At 45.6% G+C, this 22,521-nt stretch overlaps 1 protein-coding gene across 1 annotated transcript in view; it reads right to left on the reverse strand.

Moving 5' to 3' along the window:
* Positions 1-11,105: 11,105 nt before the first annotated feature.
* SV2B (synaptic vesicle glycoprotein 2B) overlaps positions 11,106-22,521 on the reverse strand; it is a 38,450-nt gene continuing 27,034 nt past the window's right edge. Inside the window, exons 8-12 of the mRNA XM_056865749.1 lie at positions 22,112-22,276; positions 14,208-14,341; positions 13,175-13,375; positions 12,305-12,464; positions 11,106-11,289 (exon numbers count right to left, since the gene is read on the reverse strand). Of these exons, the coding sequence (XP_056721727.1) occupies positions 11,106-11,289; positions 12,305-12,464; positions 13,175-13,375; positions 14,208-14,341; positions 22,112-22,276 (844 nt within the window). The remainder of the gene's footprint in view (positions 11,290-12,304; positions 12,465-13,174; positions 13,376-14,207; positions 14,342-22,111; positions 22,277-22,521) is intronic.

Consider the following 22,521-nt stretch of genomic DNA (forward strand, 5'->3'; position numbering starts at 1 on the left):
CCAACCCTACCTTTAACCCTTTCCCTAATTCTAACCCAACCCTAACCCTAACCCTAATTCAACCCGAAATTTAACCCTAAACCCTAACCCTAACCCAAACCCTAATTCAACCCTAACCCTAACCTTAACCCTAAACCCTAACCCTAACCCTAATTCAACCCTAATCCTAACCCGAACCATAACTCTAAACACTAACCCTAACCTTAACCCTAATTCAACCCTAACCCTAACCCTAACCTTAACCCTAAACCCTAACCCTAACCCTAATTCAACCCTAACCCTAACCCTAAACCCTAACCCTAACCCAACCCTTCCTTTAACTCTAACCCTAACCCTAACCCTTACCCAACCCTAACCCTAACCCTAGCCCTAGCCCTAGCCCTAGCCCTAACCCTAACCCTGTCATGGTCTCTGACATAACTAGGGTATTCTGTGAACATGTGCAGGATTAATTCCATATAGAGCTAGTACACGTCATGCAAACTGGGCCACTGCAGAGGTTTGTGTAAGATATAATGAAATTCTGTGTAATGCTGACAGGCTGATGGAATACTCTCAAGGTCAGCTCTATCAAGAGCTACCTAATAAAGTCGCTCTAGTCCTTGTCTTTGAAGGGGCAAAGCAGAGCACCTTTCCTTATCTATCAATGTGACGTGACCAAAATAACCTTTCTGACAGAAGACAGAATCACAAAAGCAAGACACTTTTGTCCTTCTCAAGGTCTTAAGATATCTTAATGTACTAAGAGTACATTAATAGCTGAAACTGTACTTATTATAGCTTAAAGGTATTAAAGTTCTCTCAAAGATATGAGTAATATGCTTTCTTGCTCTTCTATAATCTCGCTAAAGGCTATGTAAAGAAAGACACCTTGCAAGTGACAATGTAAGCTATAATTGTGTTTTATGAGTTATATAGTTAAATGTGCTACAGATCTGTTGTGCTACAGATCTCTAAGTAGTCTCATTTAATGTGTATTGTCCTAACGAAGAGGATGGTATACAAATTATGTATATAACATGATCATGTAACTCAGAAATAAGTGTTTATACTTTAAGCAAAGTGGACTGAAAGGAAAGGACGCCCATATATGGACATAAAGAGCTGAGCAGTTGCTAGTAAGCCATTTCTGCACTGCAGACAAAGGGGAAAAAAGGTATCCCTCTTAATGGATAAGAAAGAGGAGATAAAGTCTCTCTCTTCATTCTTAATGAGTCTACAAACAGTATAAATACAGCCACAGTACAGCCAGCGCTTCAGATTGTTATTGCTGGCAGACTGCAGCTGTCTGAAGTAACATTTCTCCATCTCAGAGGCCTGAGATGTAAGACATTGAGACTCTGATCCTTGCGTGGACAGCAGTTCTCTGAGGTATCTTGAAGTATCAAGATCTGGATATTTCAACATATCTTACTTACAGTCTTCTTGTGAGACTGCTCTATTCCTAGAAGAGGATAGAGACCCTTAGAATTCTTATTCTTTGAATGGGAACCTGTGCAGTGATCTTCCCATATATTGGAGCACTGAGAGTCCATTGGATTTATGGATTCTTACAAACTAAACCTATTTGGCTTACCAATGCTAAAGAGCATCCTGAACACAGGGCTAATAGCTAGACCTCTGAGATAGTGTCAGAAGGTCCTCTACTTAACAGAGGGACTTCTGAACCTCCTCAGAGCAAGAGACCAGAGATGTTCCTGAAGGGAAAGGAGACTCTCTGTACTCTGTGAGATATGCACAATGCTGATACATAGTACAGCGCATACAAAGATTGGCACAACCAAAGAGACTTTAAACAGCTTTAAGCTAACACATAGTATTTATATATTCAGTATTGCTGTCTAAAACTAGAAAGAGTATGCATAGCATGTACATAGACAATGCCTGATCTTAATGATGATCAGTTAAGAATATTAATAGAGGTCTTTAAAGGATTCAAGACTTATAAAATACAGATACTCTGGGATAACTTCATATGTTCTCATAGATTCTTAGAGGACTACAGATGACACAGCAAGGTATAGTGTGTCTTCTGTACTGAAATATTATGATGATTTAAGTTAGGATGCTTCTAACCAAATCTTTCTCCAAAGAATTAACTATATTTTGACAGGATTTCTGTAACCTTATATTCTGATTGAAAGTGCATTGCACTAAGGACAAGTATATTCTGACTAAGATGGAGGCATAGAGAGTGTGAATGATTACTTGCTATATAAACATGTTTAAGACTAATGTTGAGCCTTATATGATATTTTAAGGCTTTGCAACCAAAAAGCATATATAATATAGTGTATATAAATATAGATATAATATAATGTAAATAAATGTGTTTTTTATACTACTCTTCTCCAGTATTATAAATTTATTGGCGTGTTCAAGAGATTTCCTAGGAACCATAACAAGTTTCTAGGAACCATTGATTCTGGTCTAGTGGTGTCTCGCTGAATAAGATAACATATCCCTTCTCAGGAAGGGATCATTTCTAAGAGTGTAGGCAGTTAACGGCCTGAACCGTGACAACCCTGACCCTTACCCTAACCCTAACCCTAACCCCAAACCCTGACCCTAACCCTAACCCTAACCCAACCCTAGCCCTAACCCTAACGCTTACACAACCCTAACCCTAACCCTAATTCAACCCGAACCCTAACCTTAACCCTAACCCAACCCTAACCCTAACCCTAACGCTTACCCAAACCTAACCCTAACCCTAACCTTAACCCTAAACCCTAACCCTAATTCATCCCTAACCCTAACCCTAACATTAACCCTAAACCCTAACCCTAACCCAACCCTACCTTTAACCCTAACCCTAACCCTACCTTTAACCCTAACCCTAACCCTAACCTTAACCCTAACCCTAGCCCTAACCCTAACCCTAATTCAACCCTAACCCTAACCTTAACCCTAAACCCTAACCCTAACCCTAATTCAACCCTAACCTTAACCCTAAACCCTAACTCTAACCCTAATTCAACCCTAACCCTAACCCTAACCTTAACTCTAAACCCTAACCCTAACCCAACCCTACCTTTAACCCTAACCCTAACCTTAACCCTAAACACTTACCCTAACCCTAACCCAACCCTACCTTTAACCCTAACCCTAACCCTTACCCAACCCTAACCCTAGCCCTAGCCCTAGCCCTAACCCTAACCCTGTCATGGTCTCTGACATAACTAGGGTATTCTGTGAACATGTGCAGGATTAATTCCATATAGAGCTAGTACACATCATGCAAACTGGGCCACTGCAGAGGTTTGTGTAATGTATAATGAAATTCTGTGTAATGCTGACAGGCTGATGGGATGTTACCTGGAGTCTCTATTCAGAGACACATGAATTTGGAGTGCTTCCAAATGTTGGAACAGAGAGGGAAAGCCGTGCTGGAGGAAGACAAGGTCTTCATATTATTAAGCTCTCTGTCGGAGGATTACAATATGCTAATTACTTCTTTGGAATCTCTGGAATCAGCTCAGCTGACCTGGCAATTTGCGGCTGGACGACTGTTAGAATACGAGCAAAGATTGATTGTGTCGGCATCTGGGAAGCCTGCCAAGTCAGAGGGAGGAAAAGATAAGACGGATTACTGCACTAACAAGGAAAAGTTTGCAGAGAAAAAGCACCTGTCGTCAGATTTACAGCATGTGGCTTTGAAAGTTAGAAGATGCTTTTTGTGTGGCTCAAAAGGACATTTAAAACGCGACTGCCCTGATGTCAAGAAAAAGAGTCAAGGGGAGCAGTCATCAGCAGGCGCAGCCAGAAGCCAGAAGGCGTCATTGGTGAGGACAGAGACTAATGACTCTACTGGCGTGTGGATTCTGGACTCTGGAGCTTCTCAGAACATTTGTCAAAGTGAAGAGCTGCTACAGAATGCCAATAGTTCCAGCCTGAAGCATGTTAGCTTGGCTGACGGACGGAACACTGATGTGGTGTGTGAGGGAAGTGTGAGGTTCCCTGCACTGGACTATGTATTTAAAAAGGTGCTTTGTGTACCAACTATAGAGACAAATTTGCTAAGTGTCTGTGCATTAGATAATGCAGGGTTTACTGTGACTTTTGCTGAAACATCATGCCAGATAGCAAAGAATGGAGAGGTGCTTCTGAGAGGGAAGCTATGTCATAATGTGTATGTAGTGGAGAATGTTCATGTGGAGGCAAAAACAGTGCTTAATCAAAGCTTGCATGACAGCTGCATTCATTTATTGCATAGACGTCTAGCTCATTCCGGATACGAGGCAATAAATAAAACACTATCTCTACTGGGTAAAGAGAAAGTGAAAAAATGTGAAAGGTTTCTAGACTGTGAGGTCTGTAAGTGTGTCAAATCTAAAGCCTACCCAGTAGCTAGACACAGTGATAGAAGGTCTGAAAGAGCTCTACAGCTATGTCATAGTGATGTCATAGGTCCTTTCCGAGAGAGTTATTCAGGAAACCGCTATGCTTTAATTATAACAGATGACCACAGTAGATTCACCTGGGTGTTTCCCATCGAAAGGAAGTCTGATGTATTTGAGACCTTCAAGTACTGGGCTAGAAGGGTACAGAAGCAGCTTGGTCAAGAACTTTGCGCTTTACAAACAGACTTTGGTGGGGAATACATGTCAAATGCGTTTGCTAAGTGGTTGCAGCAGCAAGGTGTGCAACACAGGGTGGCTAATGTTTCAACCCCCCAGAATGGTATTGCAGAAAGGCATGGTGGGATGTTGCAAACAAAAATGTATGCCATGCTGCGAGATGCAGACCTGCCTATGACTTTTTGGGCAGAAGCTTTAAAGGCAGCATGTTATATTTCTAAGGATCTGGACCAGGTCCATAGATGATATTCCCTACAGGGCACTGTATAAAAAGGACCCTAGTCTAAGCTATCTTAGAGTGTTTGGGGTGAAAGCCTGGGTGAATGTGCCTTTAAACCAAAGAAGGAAAGGAGGAGCAAGAGCCAAAAAGCTCACTTTCCTAGGGTATCAAACAGGCATGAAAGCCTACAGGTTTGCCAATGAGCACAATTGTCTGAGTTATAGCAGATCAGCCAATTTCTGTGAAGACAATAATTGGGATAAAATTAATGGTCATCAGGTGTCTCAGCAGGTACTTCCTTTGTCTGACAGCTCTCATGATGAGAATGAGGTGAAACTGGAGGGATCTCCTAGTAGGGCCTCATCAGAGAGTGAACAAGGTGGAAGGCCTGTGCCAAGAGTGTCAAGCAGGAGCAACAAGGGAGTTCCTCCTGTAAGATATGGTTTCGAAACAAACGACGTTAATCATGTGTATGTGAAAGAGCCACAAAGTTACCAGGAGGTGTTGTTGCTGGAAGGGAAGGAAAAAGAGGGTTGGCTTGAAGCCATGAGGTCAGAGTATGACTCTCTCCAAGAGAACCAGGTATTTTCCCTGACTCACCTGCCTGATCAAAGGAAAGCAATTGGGTGCAAATGGCTGTACAAGGTCAAATATCTGCCTAATGGGAAAATCCTTAGGAAGGCCACGTTAGTGGCAAAGGGTTATTCTCAAAGGGAGGGACAGGATTTTGACGAGGTGTTTGCCCCCACCGTAAAATCAGAGACATTAAAAGCTGCACTGTGCAAGGCTGCAAGGGACAGTATGCAGGTGCATCACTTTGATTTTACTACAGCCTACCTGAATGCAAATCTCAGTGAGGAATTGTATATGGAGCAAATTCCTGGGTTTGCAAGCAAAGATGAGCAGGGAGTGCTGAGACTGCATAAGGCCATCTATGGGTTAAAACAAAGTGCTCGGGCATGGTCACAATGCCTTAGCAAGGCCTTACTCAAACTAGGTTTCAAGCAAGGTGTGGCAGATCCTTGCATGTTCACTAAATGCGTGGGTGACACGGAATGTGTGCTCGTGGTTTATGTGGATGACATCTGCCTGATGTTCCACACAGAGGAACAATTGCAGTGGTTCAAACAGGCTGCTGGGAGTGTGTTCAAAATGAAACATTTGGGGAACATTAAAAACTATCTGGGGGTTGAAATAACCAGAAACTCAGAGGGGTGTTTTGAATTAAACCAAACCAAGAAAATTGAGCAACTACTAAATAAATTTGGAATGGCAGAAGCCAAATGCACTGATACCCCCATGACAACAGGGTATGCCCGGGAGGTGGATGACAAAGAGTTCCACAACAAGGTGTTATATCAGTCCCTGGTGGGGTCATTGCTATACTTGTCTTGTTGGACTAGACCTGATATTTGTATGGCTGTGCATTTGTTATGTCAAAGGTGTGCTTGTCATGAAAAGGACTGGATAGCAGCAAAGAGAACGCTGCGGTATCTGAAGGGCACTTCTTCAGCTAAATTAAAACTCAAAGCTGATGAGGAGGAGCCAGTCACTGTCTACAGCAGTGGTTCCCAACCTTTTTTTGACCAGGGACCACAAGGACTTTTTTGTTTGGTGCAGGGATCCCAAGGTTCAAAATAAAAATTCCGAGAATTTGAAAATAAACGTTAATCATAACTGTTAGTTAAACATTAAGCTTAGAATAATATTTGAATATATATTTTATAATAGAGAACTTTTAATTGAAAATATTAATTTATTATGGGTTTATAACTTTGTTTCGCGGACCTTAATTTAGTTCTCGCGGATCCCTGGTTGGGAACCAGTGGTCTACAGTGATGCTAGTTGGGGAGACAGGGAGGACGGGAAATCCAATACAGGGTATGCAGCGTGTCTGCATGGGGCCCTCATCATGTGGAAGTCTTTAAAACAAACCCATGTCTCCACTAGTACGTGTGAAGCTGAATACTCAGCCATTATGGACTGTGAAATACAGTTGGAGTGGCTACAACAACTGGTTAAAGATTTACACCTGCAATGGAGTCTGCCTGTGAGGGTATTCTGTGATAATACAGCAGCGCAGCAGTTGGCAGGAGACCTAGGCATTAGGACTAGGAGTAACCATATCAATATAAGGTACAACAATGTCAGGGAAGCGGTGAACAATGGGTTTATAAAACTGGAACATTGTGCTTCAAATGACAACATTGCTGATGTTTTTACTAAATGTTTACCTGTGGAGAAATTTGTAAAATTTCGGGATTCATTGGGGCTTGCAATGTCAGTCTAGGAGGAGTGTTGACATGTAAGACTGCACATGGCAAGCAGATAGAAAAGATCTAAGTGAGCCAGGTGATTGGTGATGTCACATGACAGCTCAATGACTGAGCAGAAAAACTGGCTTGCACTGGACTGAGCTAGATGGTCCTGGAGACAAGGCAGCCAACAGTTGATTGGCTGGGAGACTATGCCAGTTATGTATATGTGTAACATATATGTATTTGGTTGTGGGTTGAGAGAAGTGGATGATTTGCGAAGCACTTTGACACTGTGAAATAAAATAGCACTTTTGTATACGTGCTGACTCTGCGGTATTCACTCGCCTCTGGGGTGTCTGATACTTCTTCCAAACACGAACACAGGAATGGCTTGGTGCTTGCACAGGGGACCTTTACCTTTTAAGAAGAGTCTTATCCCTCTTTTTTTCTGAGCAGTGCAAAATTAGCTCATGGGCCTATAATTCCACACAAGGGAGTTGGAGAGGGGAGTGGTTCTTTCCCCACCTCCTCAGCCAGTGCAACGCCATGTTGGAAGGTTCAGCCAGTTTGCTCTTGCCAACGTTCACTCGTTCAAAGCATTTCTCCCCCTTTCAGACTACAAAACCCATAATGCAGCGCAGCCACAAGCGCATTTGTGAAACCTTTGAGATATTTACTCTAAATCAGAAACTGATATTGAATTCTCATGCGTGTACAGAACTCACTGAAATCTGAATGGGCAAGCCAGCTTTTCTGTCAGTATCTCAGTGGCAAATGGAGCCGCTTCCCAGGTACACGGGTGGAATTTGGTTTGGAGCAGCAACTCAAGGGGAGAAGCGTTCCCCACCACACATCATTTTCCTGACCTGAAATAGCCTAGGAACAATTTGTTTCATTGAGAAAATTACATGTAATGGCAGCTACACGTACATTTCCCAAACGAATCACTAGAGCCATTTTAGGTCAGAAAAATAGTGTAATAAGAAAGGCCGAAGCCGCTTCTTGACCCTGTTGTTGGAACTATGGCCCCATGGCCCTGGAATAGGGCTGGTCAGCGGGCAGAATCAGGCCAGCTGCACGACGTGATGCCAGCATTTCTGGGTTTACCTCCAGGTAGGAACTGTAGTGATCCCAAAATGATAACTGCTCTCTAATCTAGAGATCAGGTCTCTTGGGGGAAATGGAAGTTTTGGCTTTATGGATAGGGTTGCCGCATCCTCCCCCACCGCCAGGAGCTTTGGTGGGGGTGAGAGTGGGGAGGTGATGTGTGCGCAATAATGTCCCTTCTGGAATAAACCTGGAAGTGATGGGGATGCTCTAGCATGTCATCTCAAAAACCTCTATGGAAACCATGGAGAAATGTGCTACAGCAGTCCCGTCGAACCCAGAAGTGATAGGGACATTCTAGCATATTTCTAAAAATAAAATAAAATAAAATAAAAAAATCTATGGTTTCCATAAATTTTTTATTTGAAGGACATGCTAGAGCATCCCCATTGCTTCCAGGTTTACCCTGGAAAAGACATTATTGTACCATACGCCAGCGTGTGCATGTGTGGATCGCCCTCCCCTCTTTAGCTGGCCTGCTTCCCCCATTGGCCATCTGAGGGGTAGAGGGCAGGCCTGTTACTTGACAGGGAATTGCCCACCATTAACAGACATCTGGAAACCCTATTTATGGTGTACCATAGTCTAGGGGAAACAAAGGTCCTTGAATGACATCACATCCCCACTGAGCTCTCTACACTCCCCATACTCCATCCTACCCAGACACTATCCCCACATCTCCAGGAAAAGCGTGTCAATCAGCCCTAGGAAGTCTACAGCTAATGGCGACAACTCTCAAGTATAAGATTGGTTGACATTTATTGCATGTTCCTCACATGACATGAATTTCATAGTGGGGAGAGATGCAGTCAGTGGGGTGTCACACAAGGAATTGCAGAACATGACAACAGACCGAAACCGACAATCAAAACATTCAGGATGAAGAGAATGCTATTGAATACAACTGTTCTGTACAGGTTATGCTATAGCCACGGAGACCCATGGGAAATATGAATATCAGCTGCTATTTATACACCAAGGTTAAGTGCAGTTGCGGAACGGGGAATGTTGGGGCCTGGGTGTGGAAGCAGCCCTGTCCACTTTTCTACGAGCGGACAAGCAATATGGCTTTTTGACATCATTAAAGAGGAGACAAAGAAAGCAGCTGGGGTTTTAAAGTTCATTGAGTGGAGGAAAGAGAATATGGTCCATGCAGTTCCCAGAATATTCATCTCAAGCAATTTCCCACCATGTCGGTGTACGGCTGGAGGCTTATAACAGTGCGAGAGACAGTTTTTCGTATGGCTGCTCCTTGCAGATGGCTCATTTTCCTGCTAATTTTTTAAAATGAAATAATCTCAGTGAAGGAAAATCCTTAGCCATCCGTCCACCAACTTGCTTCCAATCACTTCTCCATCCAGAGTCCGTCTTCATGACCCCGGGTGGAACAGACATTCTTAAAAGAGTCCAGGAATACCTTGTGTCTCTTCATCTTCAATGCTCTCACGGCCCTGTTGGCAGAACCACAAAGCAGCTCAAATGTCATTTGTGTTACCAACACACTTCCAAGTGTTCTTGAAGCTGCCTGCCAATGGCATTGACATTTTATGTCCTCTGTGTTCCCACGCAAAAAAAGCAGTATGTTTCATTCTCGCCTCCCGAAAATGCAACTAAGCACGGATTGTACTGAGAACAAGCTAAGCTGCGTCACCAGAGCCCAATAATCTCCAAGAGTTCCTGGGTTTGACAAAATAGAAAACGTTCCTTTCCCTTGGCTGAGGACGTGGCTTCAGTTTATATTGTACAACAACATTTCTTGGGTCTCCAAAGGACAATGGGAATGGCTGCTCCCCAAGCTGTGCTTTGTAATGCTCCAGTTAAGACCCAAATCTATCAGCAACTCAAACATTTTCATTAATTAATATGGCTGTAATGCTGGTAAATTAATTCCTGCAGTTTCCATATTCTACACTCGATTCCAAATCTACCCGTCCCCTATTTACACTGCAGAATATGTACATATTTGGTTTCTGAAATATTTGATACCCAGTTAGACCAAGACAAAAAACTTCCTCCCACCAGAGATATGTCCCAAAACAATGTATCTGAAATACTGTCATGCGCGAATATTTGCACTCTTGTTAGATGCTGTTCAGACCTCCATCATTGTGAGCAGTCTGAACATTTCTATTTTGTTTTATAAACTAGTGTACGAAAATGAAATAGAAAGTTAATTCCAAAGAGTGTGCTCAAAAACAAATAAATAAAGCAAACATGGGCCAAGATTTTCTAAAAGTAAACAGCTTCCTCCAAGTGTCGATCTTTTAAAAAACACAGACATCTAATCCATAGTAGATTCTCTATCCTTTCCTCAGCAGAAAAATAGGCTATGTGGGGAGTCCGTTCTCAAAATAACAGCCCGGACCAGTGGCAAATGTCTAACTGGTGGTTGATCATTGGTCAACAGGGTAGCTTTACCCCTGAATACAGAAGTGATTGGTGACCTTTCTCTAGGCCTGCTAGCCGTGGTATGAACTTGGGTTTTCATTTTGCTAATTACCCAGAAAGTGATGGGAATGGGGAGGCAAGCCGAGCTCCGGAAGGAGGCATTCTTCCATGCCTTGCCGTTTTAAAATGTACATAAATACACAGGCATGCGGAATCACAACGTTGCATGATCTCAGTTCAGGCCTTAGATGTTCACCTGCATTTGGCAGCCCAGACGGGGCTCCGTTCCCTTGTAATTGATAACTTCGAAGCAAATTATTGAAGCTCAGACGCGTGTGTTGGTGTGTGTGTGTGCGAGGGACTCCATCAGCTCTGCTCAACAGTCCTAGAACTAAGGGTGTAACATTATGACAGTGGGCTGGCTCTCTGTCCCCTCCCCACCACCGAAAATCTGAGGTATCAGCAGAGGACGTATCGATGGGAAATACTTGACTTTCTTCTCGTGGCTCTTTGCTTTTCGCTGTTGTCATGGTCATTTCCCTCTTGAACAGCTCACATCAGGACCTGGTCACGAGTCTCCGGCAGCCGCAGGGCAAGGAGGCCTCCCACAACCAGAGCGGAGGAGGCCAGAAGAATGGGGACCACCTTGCTTATCCCCACAAAGGAGGCAAAGATCGAGTTTCCCAGGATGGCTCCGATCTTGCACAGCCCATTCAGGATGCCAAAGGCAGTGGCTCTGTAGGAAGGGCAAAGAAAAATGGAGGGAAATTAGAGGCCAAAGGTCAACGCCCTGCACGTTTTTTTATCTCATAATGCCAATGTTTCAGCTACTGGAACTTTCTGCATCCAACTCTCCCTCCCCAAAGCCCCATTCCTGATTGTCTGTAGAGGCCACTGGGAAGAGTCATTGTTAACCCGAGATACTAACCACCCAAACCCTTATTTCCCATCTCCTAGAGAGGTCCCTTGGAAGAGTCACCATTTATGTGTGAGGTGCCACATCTGAATCCGACTCAACACAGGCAGGATGCTGCAGTCATCTTGTTTGTGGGCTTCCTAGAGGCACCTGGTTGGCCCCTGTGTGAACAAACTGCTGGACTTGATGGGCCTTGGTCTGATCTAGCATGGGGTTTTTATGTTCTTATGTTCTAACATTCCCCCAAATCCTTATTCCTCATCCCCTACAAAGGCCACTGGGAAGAGTCACTGTTTATATGTGAGGTATCACATCTGAATCCGACTCAACCTCCTCAAATCCTTATTCCCCGTCCCCTGTAGAGGCAACCAGGAAGTCACAATTTTTATGTGGGGTATCACACCTGAATGTGACTCACCCTCCCCAAATCTTTATTCTCCATCCCCTATAAAAGCCACTGGGAAGAGTCACCATTTCTGTGTGAGGTATCACATCTGAATATGTCTCGCCCTGTCCAAATCCTTATTCCCCATCTCCTATAGAAGCTACCAGAAAGATTCACTATTTTTCTGTGGAGTATCACACCTGAATGTGACTCACCCTCCCCAAATCCTTATTTCCCATCCCCTATAGAAGCCACCGGAAGAGTCACCATTTCTGAGTGAGGTATCACATCTGAATCCGACTCAACCTCTTCAAATCCTAATTCCCTGTCCCCTGTCGAGGCAACCAGGAACAGTCACCATTTTTCCATGGGGGTATTACACCTGAATGTGACTCGCCCTCCCCAAATCCTTATTTCCCATCCCCTATAGAAGCCACCGAGAAGAGTCACCGTTTATGCGTGGGGTACAGCTCCACCGTGATGACGTCCAAGGCGTTCCAAGCAGCAATGCTGGTACTGCAGAAGAGACACTGCCAGCCTATCATGGCTGATTCACTGTTGCCAAAGAACAGGAAGAAACAGCACACTGCCGAGATCAGCATAGAACCCCCTGCAGACAGAGTGAGAAACGGGGGATGCAAGTCTGACATCCAGTTCCAAAGTACAGAAACGACACTTGTTACCGTTCTTCCTGGATGGTACCATTTCAGACCAATGCTTGAATGTTTCCTCCAGAGAACAGAGATCCAGTGTGGTGCAATGTGGAGATCGAGGTTATAATTTCTGACCAGGTTATATGGCTGACTTTGGGCAAGTCACCCCCCTCTCACCTTAACCTACGTCAAGGTTGTTGTGAAGAGGAAGGAACAACTATGGCATTAGGGGCCTTTCAGTTTAGTAAAAAAGTTAATTAGGGTCAGACGCAAAATAAAATAATACATTAAGTGGTTGTCACAGAACAGCTGTCCGCGCCATCCTGGATTCTAGCAAGGCCCCCTCCACTACAAACCTCCAGGCACCACCTTCTGCAAATGCAAATTCTTCTTCTTCATGGTCACACTTCATGGCCAATGAGTACCAGTTGCTAAAGAGTAGCCATGTGGGAATACTCTTGCCTTTATGATTTGCTTCCCTGAGGCATCCGGTTGGCCACTGGAAATAGGGTGCTGGACCTGTGGTCCAATCCAGCAGCATTTTTGCGACATGCCAACACCCGCCCCCAAGCCTGCAGATCAAGCAACACAGACCAAAGAAAGCCGTTCCATTTCCACTCCGCTTTCTGCTCTCCCGTATCTATACACTACAGTGCTCCTCACTCACCGATCATCTTGATCCTGCCTATTTTGTCCATCAGCAGGGCCGAGATGATGTTCCCAGGCAGCACCGAGAGGCTGCCCAGGAAGCTGACAAGGTAAATGAGGAAGTCGTTGTCTTGCTCGAAATCCAGATGGCAGCCCTGCTTCTGATCCAGGAAGGTGGAGTTCACAAATTTGCAGTCGATGAATTTATGCTCGTAGAGATCTGGGGGGGTGGGGGGAGAGACAGTTGATGGATCCCGGTACATCTCATTGGGTATTTCTATGCTACAACTGCACATTGACTCCATAACTGCTTTAACTGCTATGGCTTCCCCCAAAGAATCATGGGAATTATTGCTTGGTGAGGGTGTTGAAAAATGATATCCTTATAGGGTTGCCAGGTTTGAACCTAGCAACTGGTGGGAAGGTTGGGGGCAGGGACACAACATCAGTGATGTCTCTATATCATTTCCTGGGGAAACCCAGAAATGGCCTAAGGTAGCTCTAGTAATCACCAGAAACTACGGTTTACCATAGAGTTTCTCGTGATTACTAGAGTTACCTTATCCTCACCTCCATAGCAGGAGCCAGCCAGTCTTATATCCTAGAATCAAAGAATCAGAGTTGGAAGGCACCACCAGGGTCATCTAGTCCAGCCCCCTGTGCAATGCAGCAAATTCACAACTACTTTCCCCACACACACCATGCCCAGAAGATGCGGGGGAAATCCCTCCAGGATCCCTGGCCAATCTGGCCTGGAGGAAAATTGCTTCCTGACCCCGAAGTGGTTAGCATATAGAACTACACTTCTTAAGACTATCAAGGCATTGAGAATGATTTAACTTTAAGTTTGTATTGTAGTTACACATCTAGAGAAGTTGACACCATGTCCACATGTCTTATTTGGAGCTAAAAAACCCTAAAAGTTATCTTTTCTCCAGCTTCTTCTTTCCCTTCTCACATCAGCTTCACAGCTCCACCTCTGCCTTCCACTTCTGCACAAGTGAAAACACGCAAACTGTGCCAACATACGCACGCACACTTTTCCAAACTACCTGTGTTATAAAAGACGGTAGAGATGAAGGTGCACTCTTTGAAGAAGGTCTCGCTGGAGGTCACGTCTTCAAAATAGCATTCCTCAAATAGGGAGTCCTCAAATGTCACGTCTTTGAATTTCATTTTAATGAACCTGCAACATCAGAAGGACCTCACCAGCATCACTCATTTGAAGTAAGCTTATTTTTTATTAGTTAGCATGGGACTTATAACAGGAGGACTTATAACAGGAGGAGAGGCCATGGATAAGACACAGGGCATCTGTTTTGCATGCAGAAGGTTCCTGGTTCAATCCCCAGAATTTCCAGTTAAAATGCTCAGGTAGTAGGTGATAGCCCTGACCTGGATACCCCAGGCTAGCCTGATCTTGTCAGATCTTGGAAGCTAAGCAAGGTTGGCCCTGGTTAGTACTTGGATGGGAAGTCCAGGGTTGCTGTACAGAGGAAGGCAACGGCAAAACACCTCTGTTAGTCTTTTGCCCTGACCTGGATGGCTCAGGCTAGCCTGATCTCGTCAGTTCTCAGAAGCTAAGCAAGGTCGGCTCTGGTTAGTACTCTAGTTCAGGGATAGTTCAGGGACCCCAACTTTTTTGACCCTGTAAGCACCTTGGAATTCTGACACAGGGTGGTGGGTGCAATCACAAAATGGGAGGAGGAGCCACATATACACCCAGTGGAAGTATGAGTGCAGGGAAGAAGAAGAAGAGTTGGTTTTTATATGCCGACTTTCTCTGCCACTTAAGGAAGAATCAAACCGGCTTACAATCGCCTTCCCTTCCCCTCCCCACAACAGACACCCTGTGAGGTAGGTGAGGCTGAGAGAGAATAGCTAGCCCAAGGCCACCCAGCTGGCTTCGTGTGTAGGAGTGGGGGAAACAAATCCAGTTCACCAGATTAGTCTCTGCCACTCATGTGGAGGAGTGGGGAATCAAAACCAGCTCTCCAGATCAGAGTCCACCGCTCCAAACCACTGCACCATGCTGGTCATTTAAACAATACATTGGGAAAGAGAAGTGAGAAACAGAACCAACACTGTGGTGGCAGCTGCCACCAAAGCAGCATTATTTTAATCTGCACAGTCAATCAGATTTTCAATGGCCAATCAGAAGCTGTGGGGGGCAATTTCTGAAAACATTTGGAGGGCACCAGGTAAGGGGGTGGTGGGCACCATGGTACCCATGGGCACCACACTGGGGACCTGTAGTGGAACGAGGAGGTAGACGGTGATCAATACAGCCCTTCCCCATGTGAGAGCAATCTCAGGGTGTTGCGGGTTAACTTCCACACAGCACTGTAAATAATGAGCACCTGGTGATGGGGAAATAAATCTGGAGTAGCTCTCTGCTGAAAGAGAGAGGGCTCCAGACAAGAAGAAGCAGCTTGGGTCTCCAGAGAGAAGAATCGCCTGCAAAAGGAGGATGAGCTGCCGGACAGAAGGTTCACGGAGCGGCTTGCTTACCTCCCAAAGACAACTTCCCATCCTATTAAAGTCATTTGGACTGGGTAAAGGGTTGTTCTCTGCTAATAAAGCTGCATGCCTTTTTGTCCCTAATAATTGCCTGTTGGAATTCGTTCTTGAACCATGGGTAATACAATTGGCGATGTGAGCAGGATTCCAGAGGCAATATGGGGAAAAAGGAATGCAGGGAATGTGCAAAGCTGCATACCAGGATGGTCTTGTACGAGTGCATGGGCCCCAGCTGTGCACATATTAAACTCAATAGCCCCACCTACCCAATGGGATACTGAGCTAGAAAAAGCAGGAGGTCCCACACCCAGGGCAATAATTTAATGCTTAAGGAAGATAGGAATAAGGGAAGGTGAAGGTGTAGAGGAATGTGGCAACATGGGTTGGCTACTTCTAACAGCACTAAAAAAGGTCTGGGAGTTGTTAGAAACCTCCTGGAAGAAAGTGGAAGAGCAGGCAGAAGAGATAAGTGCCTTAAAAGAGCAGCAAATGATTTTGCAGGAAGCCCTGAAAAAGGCAAGAGAAGGCAGGAATGCTGCTGAGGAATGGGCAGGGGCTATAGCTTTTCGTGTCACTAATTTCAAACGGAATCGACAGCAAAAGAAATACCCCTATAAGACTAGAGCACTCAAGGTCCCTAGAGACTGGAGTTCTGCAGAGTCATGGGATTCCAGTGAGGGAGAGTGGACTGAAGGGGAAGGTAGTGGAGATGATAAAGTGCAAGTAAGACCTCTGGTTTCCAACAAGGCAAAAGGTCCACCTGGAGGGCAAGCACAGGTCACTCACACTGTAAGGGATTTTAGCCAGTAGGAGCTGTCTGAAATCACAAAAACTACTAAGCAGCAGCTGGGGGAATGTTTGAGCAAATAGTTGGTACGACTTTGGGATCAGGGCTATACAGGTGTGCATATGAGCCCCTAGGAGTTATTGAAATTAGGTGTTCTGTCTACTGACATACTCATTAATGGGTATTTGAGGGGAGCTACTGGTCAAGCACAGACCCTCTTTGATTGGATTTGTATGGGTGTAAGACAACGATACCCTGCCCCCATGGACTGGGAGGAACATCTGCCACCCTGGAACACCATTGCTGAGGCAGCAGCACAGCTTAGGGGGATGGCAATGCAAACTGGAATGTATATCCAGGGATTCCCAGGTCCTGACCCCATGCCCCTAACGGCCGGTATGAGAACACGGGTGATTAGGGGAGCCCTGCCTAGTTTGCATGGTGCTCTATTAGCCCTGCTGGGACCTGCTCAAGGGCGGGCAGTGGGAGATGTGCTAATCCTTCTGGGACAGCTGGGGGATGTTCCAAGGGAAAACAAGCCCAGAACACGGGCTGCTGTGGAAGTTAAGAAGGAATGGATAAAAGGGTAGAATAAAGGAGCCAAAAGTAACTCGAAGGCAGATGTTTTTTGACCTCCTTAGGCAAGAAGTGGAAAAGGAGAAGATAGACGGCCTTCCAACACCTGACTTGTTCCAAATGTGGAAACGAAAATGTGCTACCCAGGAACAGAAGAGGAAGGTACCACAGGCCAAAGGAGTTGAGGTGAGAGGAGTGACACCAACTGCTCCACCTAAGGAGGAGGAGGACTCATGGTATTCACCCGTACCCAATGTATCAAAGGGGTGGGAGATACCCATACCTTTGGATTAGGGGTGTGGCAAGGCTCCAGCGAGAAGGCTAATGAAGACAGTCATTCCTGGAGATCCACGCCCACATATACCCCTCACAGGAGTGGAGGTGGCTTTAATCCATGGGAACCCTGATGGGCACGGGAACCCCACAGTGTATATTGATACCTATGGGAACAGTGGGGAGCGTCAGCAGGCAGCCCTGGCAGAGGTCAAGGCTACTGTAGTATCTGCTATGCCCCTGGGTCCCTTTGTAAAAGGACTTCCATTTGAGCTGCTGTCTGCTACCACAGAGGTGACTGTATGGAGTCTTTGGCAGAAAGGGCAGGGGGGGAAATGCATGCCATTGGGCTTCTGGTCGCGGAGGCTGCCAGACCCCATGTCGAACCACTCTCCCTTTGAAGACCCAGTGCTAGCATGCTACTGGGCTCTGGTCAAGACTGAAAGACGGACTGGCCAGAAGCTGGTGATAATGAAACCCAGTTTACCAAGCCTGAACTGGGTGGAAGGTGACTCAGCCAGTCCTCAGGTAGGCAGAGCTCATCTATTGTCACCATCTATTGTCAAATGGAAGGAGTACTTTTCTGAGCGAGCTCACCCTGGCCCCCAAGGAGTGAGTGCTTTGCAGGAAAAGGTGTTAGCTCTTGTCAAAGAGGCTCTCCCTTATTCAGAAGTGGCTCATGAAACTACTTGGCGCACAGATGGTTCAGCCAAGTATGAGGGGCGAGAACGAGTGTGGTGTGCAGCTGCAATTAGTTTTAAATGGCTACTGACTTGGGCTGGGAAAGGACAACCCCGCAGCCACTGTGCTGAACTGGTGCCTGTGGTAAACACCTTCAGATTTTGGGAGGGGTGGTATACTTGAACAAACCCCGAAACTGTAAATGTGTACATAGTTTACCCTGAGTTGCCATAAGGAAAACATGGATGAATGGTGTGTTGATCACCAAGGGGTGGAATGCAGTGGAACGAGGAGGTAGATGGTGATCAATACAGCCCTTCCCCATGTGAAAGCAATCTCAGGGCGCTGGGGGTTAACTTCCACACAGCACTGTAAATAATGAGCACCTGGTGATGGGGAAATAAATCTGGCTTAGCTGTCTGCTGAAAGAGAGAGGGTTCCAGACAAAAAGAAGAAGCTCGGGTTTCCAGAGAGATGATAGGAGACCACCAAGGAAGTTCAAGGTCACTATGCAGAGGCAGGCAATGGCAAACCACCTGTTTGTCTGTTGTCTGGAGGTTGGCAACCCTAGTTTGCAAGACTTGAACAAGGCTGTTAACAATAGGACGTTTTGGAGGTCACTAATTCATACGGTCACCATAGGTCAGAAATGACTTGGTGGCACTAAAAACACACACAAAATGTTTTGGGAATAGCAAAGTAGTAGGAAGAATGTCCTGACTTGGATAGCCCAGGCTAGCCAGATCTCGTCAGATGTCAGAAGATAAGCAGGCTAATATTTGGATGGGAGACCACCAAGGAATACCAGTGGCGTGATGTGGAGGCAGGCAATGACAAACTACCTCTGAATGGCTCTTGCCTTGAAAACCCTATGAGGTTGCCATAAATCAGCTGTGATTTGACGGCAAAAAAAGGAAGAATGTGCCTCTGCCACACAGCCACTAGATGTCAGTATATCCAAAGAGAGAAGAAGAGTTGGTTTTTCATCCCCCCACCCCATGTTCTCTACATTTTAAGGAGCCTCAAACTGGCTTATAATCACCTTCCCCACAACAGTCACCTTGTGAGGTAGGTGGGGCTGAGAGAGTCCGGAGAGAACTGTGAGTAGCCCAAGGTCACCCGGTAGGCTTCATGTGGAGGAGTGGGGAAACCAACCTGGTTCTCCAGCTTAGAGTTCACGGCTCTTAACCACTACACCATGCTGGGGAGGGACTCCATGACATCTCCTTCATCATGGAAATAACTGGAGTTTGTCAACAAACAGGATTCTATCGCTTTAGGTCTTGGTTTCTCTCCTATACTTGGTTTACTGTAGCTTTACAGTGCAAAGAAGACAATATCAGCACTCAAACGGGCTACTTCTTATTATCTTTCATAGATTTGAATATTGCACCGAAATGCCACAGATTATACCGTTTTTTCCAAACATGGCATCCATGCTTACTGTGCATTTCAAGAGCATGTGCATCCTGTGATGCTGCCAATATGCACAGCCATCATGTTGCCTGAACAGGGGAGAATGTGTATTTTGCACGTGTGATGGCTTAAATAGATGCAAAGCATAACCCTGTAAAATCAAGCCTCGAATACTGAAGGTGTATGTACTTGTAGAGGTCCAGCATGGTTTAGTGGTTAAGAGCAGCAGAGTCTGATCTGGAGAATGGGTTCAATTCCCCCACTCTTCCCCATGAAGCCTGCTGGGTGACCTTGGGCCAGTCACAGTTCTCTCCGAACTCTCTCAGCCCACGTGGAGGTAGGCAAGGGCACATCTTCTCTGAATGTCTCTTGCCTTGAAAATCCTACGGGGGCGCCATAAGTCGGCTGCAACTTGACGGCGCACACACACACACACACACACACATGTACAAGTAAAACACGCCCATTTATCTGGTTCAGACAATGTAGCAAACATACATATCAGAAAGATGTATGTTAGGGTCCCTCTTCGCCACTAATATGATGCTACAAATGAGTGTACTAGATATGAGCAGGCCGAACGTGCTGTGGGCAATCAATGTGTAAGTTAGGGTTGCCAGGTCCCTCTTTGCCACCGGTGGGGTTTTTTTGAGGCAGTGCCTGAGGAGGGCAGGGTTTGGGGAGGGGAGGGGAGGGACCATAGAGTCCAACTGCCAAAGCGGCCATTTCCTCCAGGTGAATTGATCTCTATTGGCTGGAGATCAGTTGTAATAGCAGAAGATCTCCAGCCATCACTTGGAGGTTGGCAACCCTAATCAATGTGTGGTTGCTGAACTTCCCCCAATACCTGAGGGCATAACATTTCATAGGCTTTTGACTGCACTGTTGACAATGTTTTTTTCTCTGAAGCCATGCATGGGTGGCATCCTTATGTGTTTTTCAGTGAGCACTGCTGAGCCCCCTTGATGTTACAAAGAGGCAAGGTGGAAACCATTTAAATAAATAACATTGTGAGGAAAAGAGAAAGGTGACTCACAGTTGGGACTGTCACCAATTAGGAACTATTTGTACAAGTAATGTAACGCATACGGGGGTTGCTTATTGACAGTCTGCATGGTGTAGGGGTTAACAGCAGTGGCTTGGAGCGGTGGACTCTGATCTGGAGAAGCAGGTTTGATTCCCCGCTCCTCCACATGAGCGGCAGAGGCTAATCTGGTGAACTGGATTTGTTTCCCCACTCCTCCTCATGAAGCCAGCTGGGTGACCTTGGGCTAGTCACACTCTCAGCCCCACCTACCTCACAGGGTGTCTGTTGTGGGGAGGGGAAGGGAAGGTGATTGTAAGCCAATTTGAGTCATTCTTAAGTGGTAGAGAAAGTCGGCATATAAAAACCAACTCTTCTTCTTCTTCCTGCTAGAGTTGCCAAACTCCAGATGGGAAAAGATATGTGGATATTGCAGCCAGGTAGACCACTACTCAATTTCACTGCAAATATATTATATTAAATAAACAATCCAAGATATACTACAAAATTACTCTCTATATAACAATATAGCTAAACATCACTAGCAATTAAGCACAATACTAAACACTATGTATGACGGAACAACAAAAGAGAGTTCCAATGATCTTCTCCGGGCTCCCGCCCGTTTAAAGCTACAAAGAGCCTGGCTCGCAGACTCTGTAGATGTAAATCTTCTGTAGCCGTTGCAAAAGAAAGCTGGTGAAAAACTCAATTTGTGAAAGAGATGGTAAGTACAAATAAAAGGAGCTTGACTTGTAGTCTTGTACTGCGCAAAAAAGCACTGTCAAACGGAGAAGGTAAACTGTTATCTGCTGTTATAGAGAGTAATTTTGTAGTATAACTTGGATTATTTATTTAATATAATATATTTGCAGTGAAATTGAGTAGTGGTCTACGCTGCTGGAATATCTACATATCTTTTGCTATTTCCAATCAGCACGTGTTATTTTGCTTGTAACCTCCGGATGGGGCCTGGAGTTCTCCCAAAATTATTGCTGATCTCCAGATGACAAAGATCAGTTCCCCTGGAGGAAATGGCTGCTTTGGAGGGTGGACTCTATGGCATTGTTCCCTGCTAAGGTCCCTTCCCCAAACCCTGCCCTCCCCCAGAACTGGAGCAATTTCCGGCACCCCAAAAATGCACACTGTGCAAACAAAAAAGCTGCCACATCCGAGATTAGTAAGTGACTGGCGTGTGCGAGCCACTGTTCGCGCATATGGATACTGGATCAAAGTTGCAGGCCAAGATGTGGTCAGACAGAAGAAGAAGAGTTGGTTTTTATATGCCAACTTTTTCTACTACTTAAGGCAGAATCAAACCGGCTTACAATCACCTTCCCTTCCCCTCCCCACAACAGACACCCAGTGAGGTCGGTGGGGCTGAGAGAATGTGACTAGCCCAGACCAGACTCCACCGCTCCAAATAGGGTTGCCAACTGCCAGGTAGTAGCAGGAGATGTCCTGCTAATTCAACTGATCTCCAGCCGATAGAGATCAGATTGCCTGGAGAAAAATGGCTGCTTTGGCAATTGAACTCTATGGCATTGAAGTCCCTCCCCTCCCCAAACCCTGCCCTCCTCAGGCTCCGCCCCAGAAACCTCCTGCTGGTGGCGAAGGGGGACCTGGCAACCCTAGCTCCAAACCACTGCTCTTAACCACTACATCACATTGGCTCTCACTTGTCATTGAAGTAAGTCCCGTTCTTGTGCAGCTGGTTCTCCAGGGTGAAGTTGAAGGCGAAGTGCTTCACTTCTTCATGATGGAAGATTTTCTCGCGTGACTTATACGCCTCTTCCTGGTAATACCGTATCATGTCCGGGAACCAGACAATAAGGCCGTAGTAACTGCAGGAAGTATAGAAGAAGAAGAAGAGTTGGTTTTTATATGCCGACTTTCTCTACCACTTAAGGAAGAATCAAACAGCCTTACAATCTCCTTCCCTTCCCCTCCCCACAACAGACACCCTGTGAAGTAGGTGGGGCTGAGAGAGCTCTAAGAGAGTTGTGACTAGCCCAAGGTCACCCAGCTGGTTTCATGTGGAGGAGTGGGGAATGAAACGGGGTTCACCAGATTAGTGTCCGCTGCTCCA

Source organism: Euleptes europaea, chromosome 20 (assembly GCF_029931775.1).
Source record: "Euleptes europaea isolate rEulEur1 chromosome 20, rEulEur1.hap1, whole genome shotgun sequence".
In the NCBI taxonomy this organism is placed as follows: Eukaryota; Metazoa; Chordata; class Lepidosauria; order Squamata; family Sphaerodactylidae; genus Euleptes; species Euleptes europaea.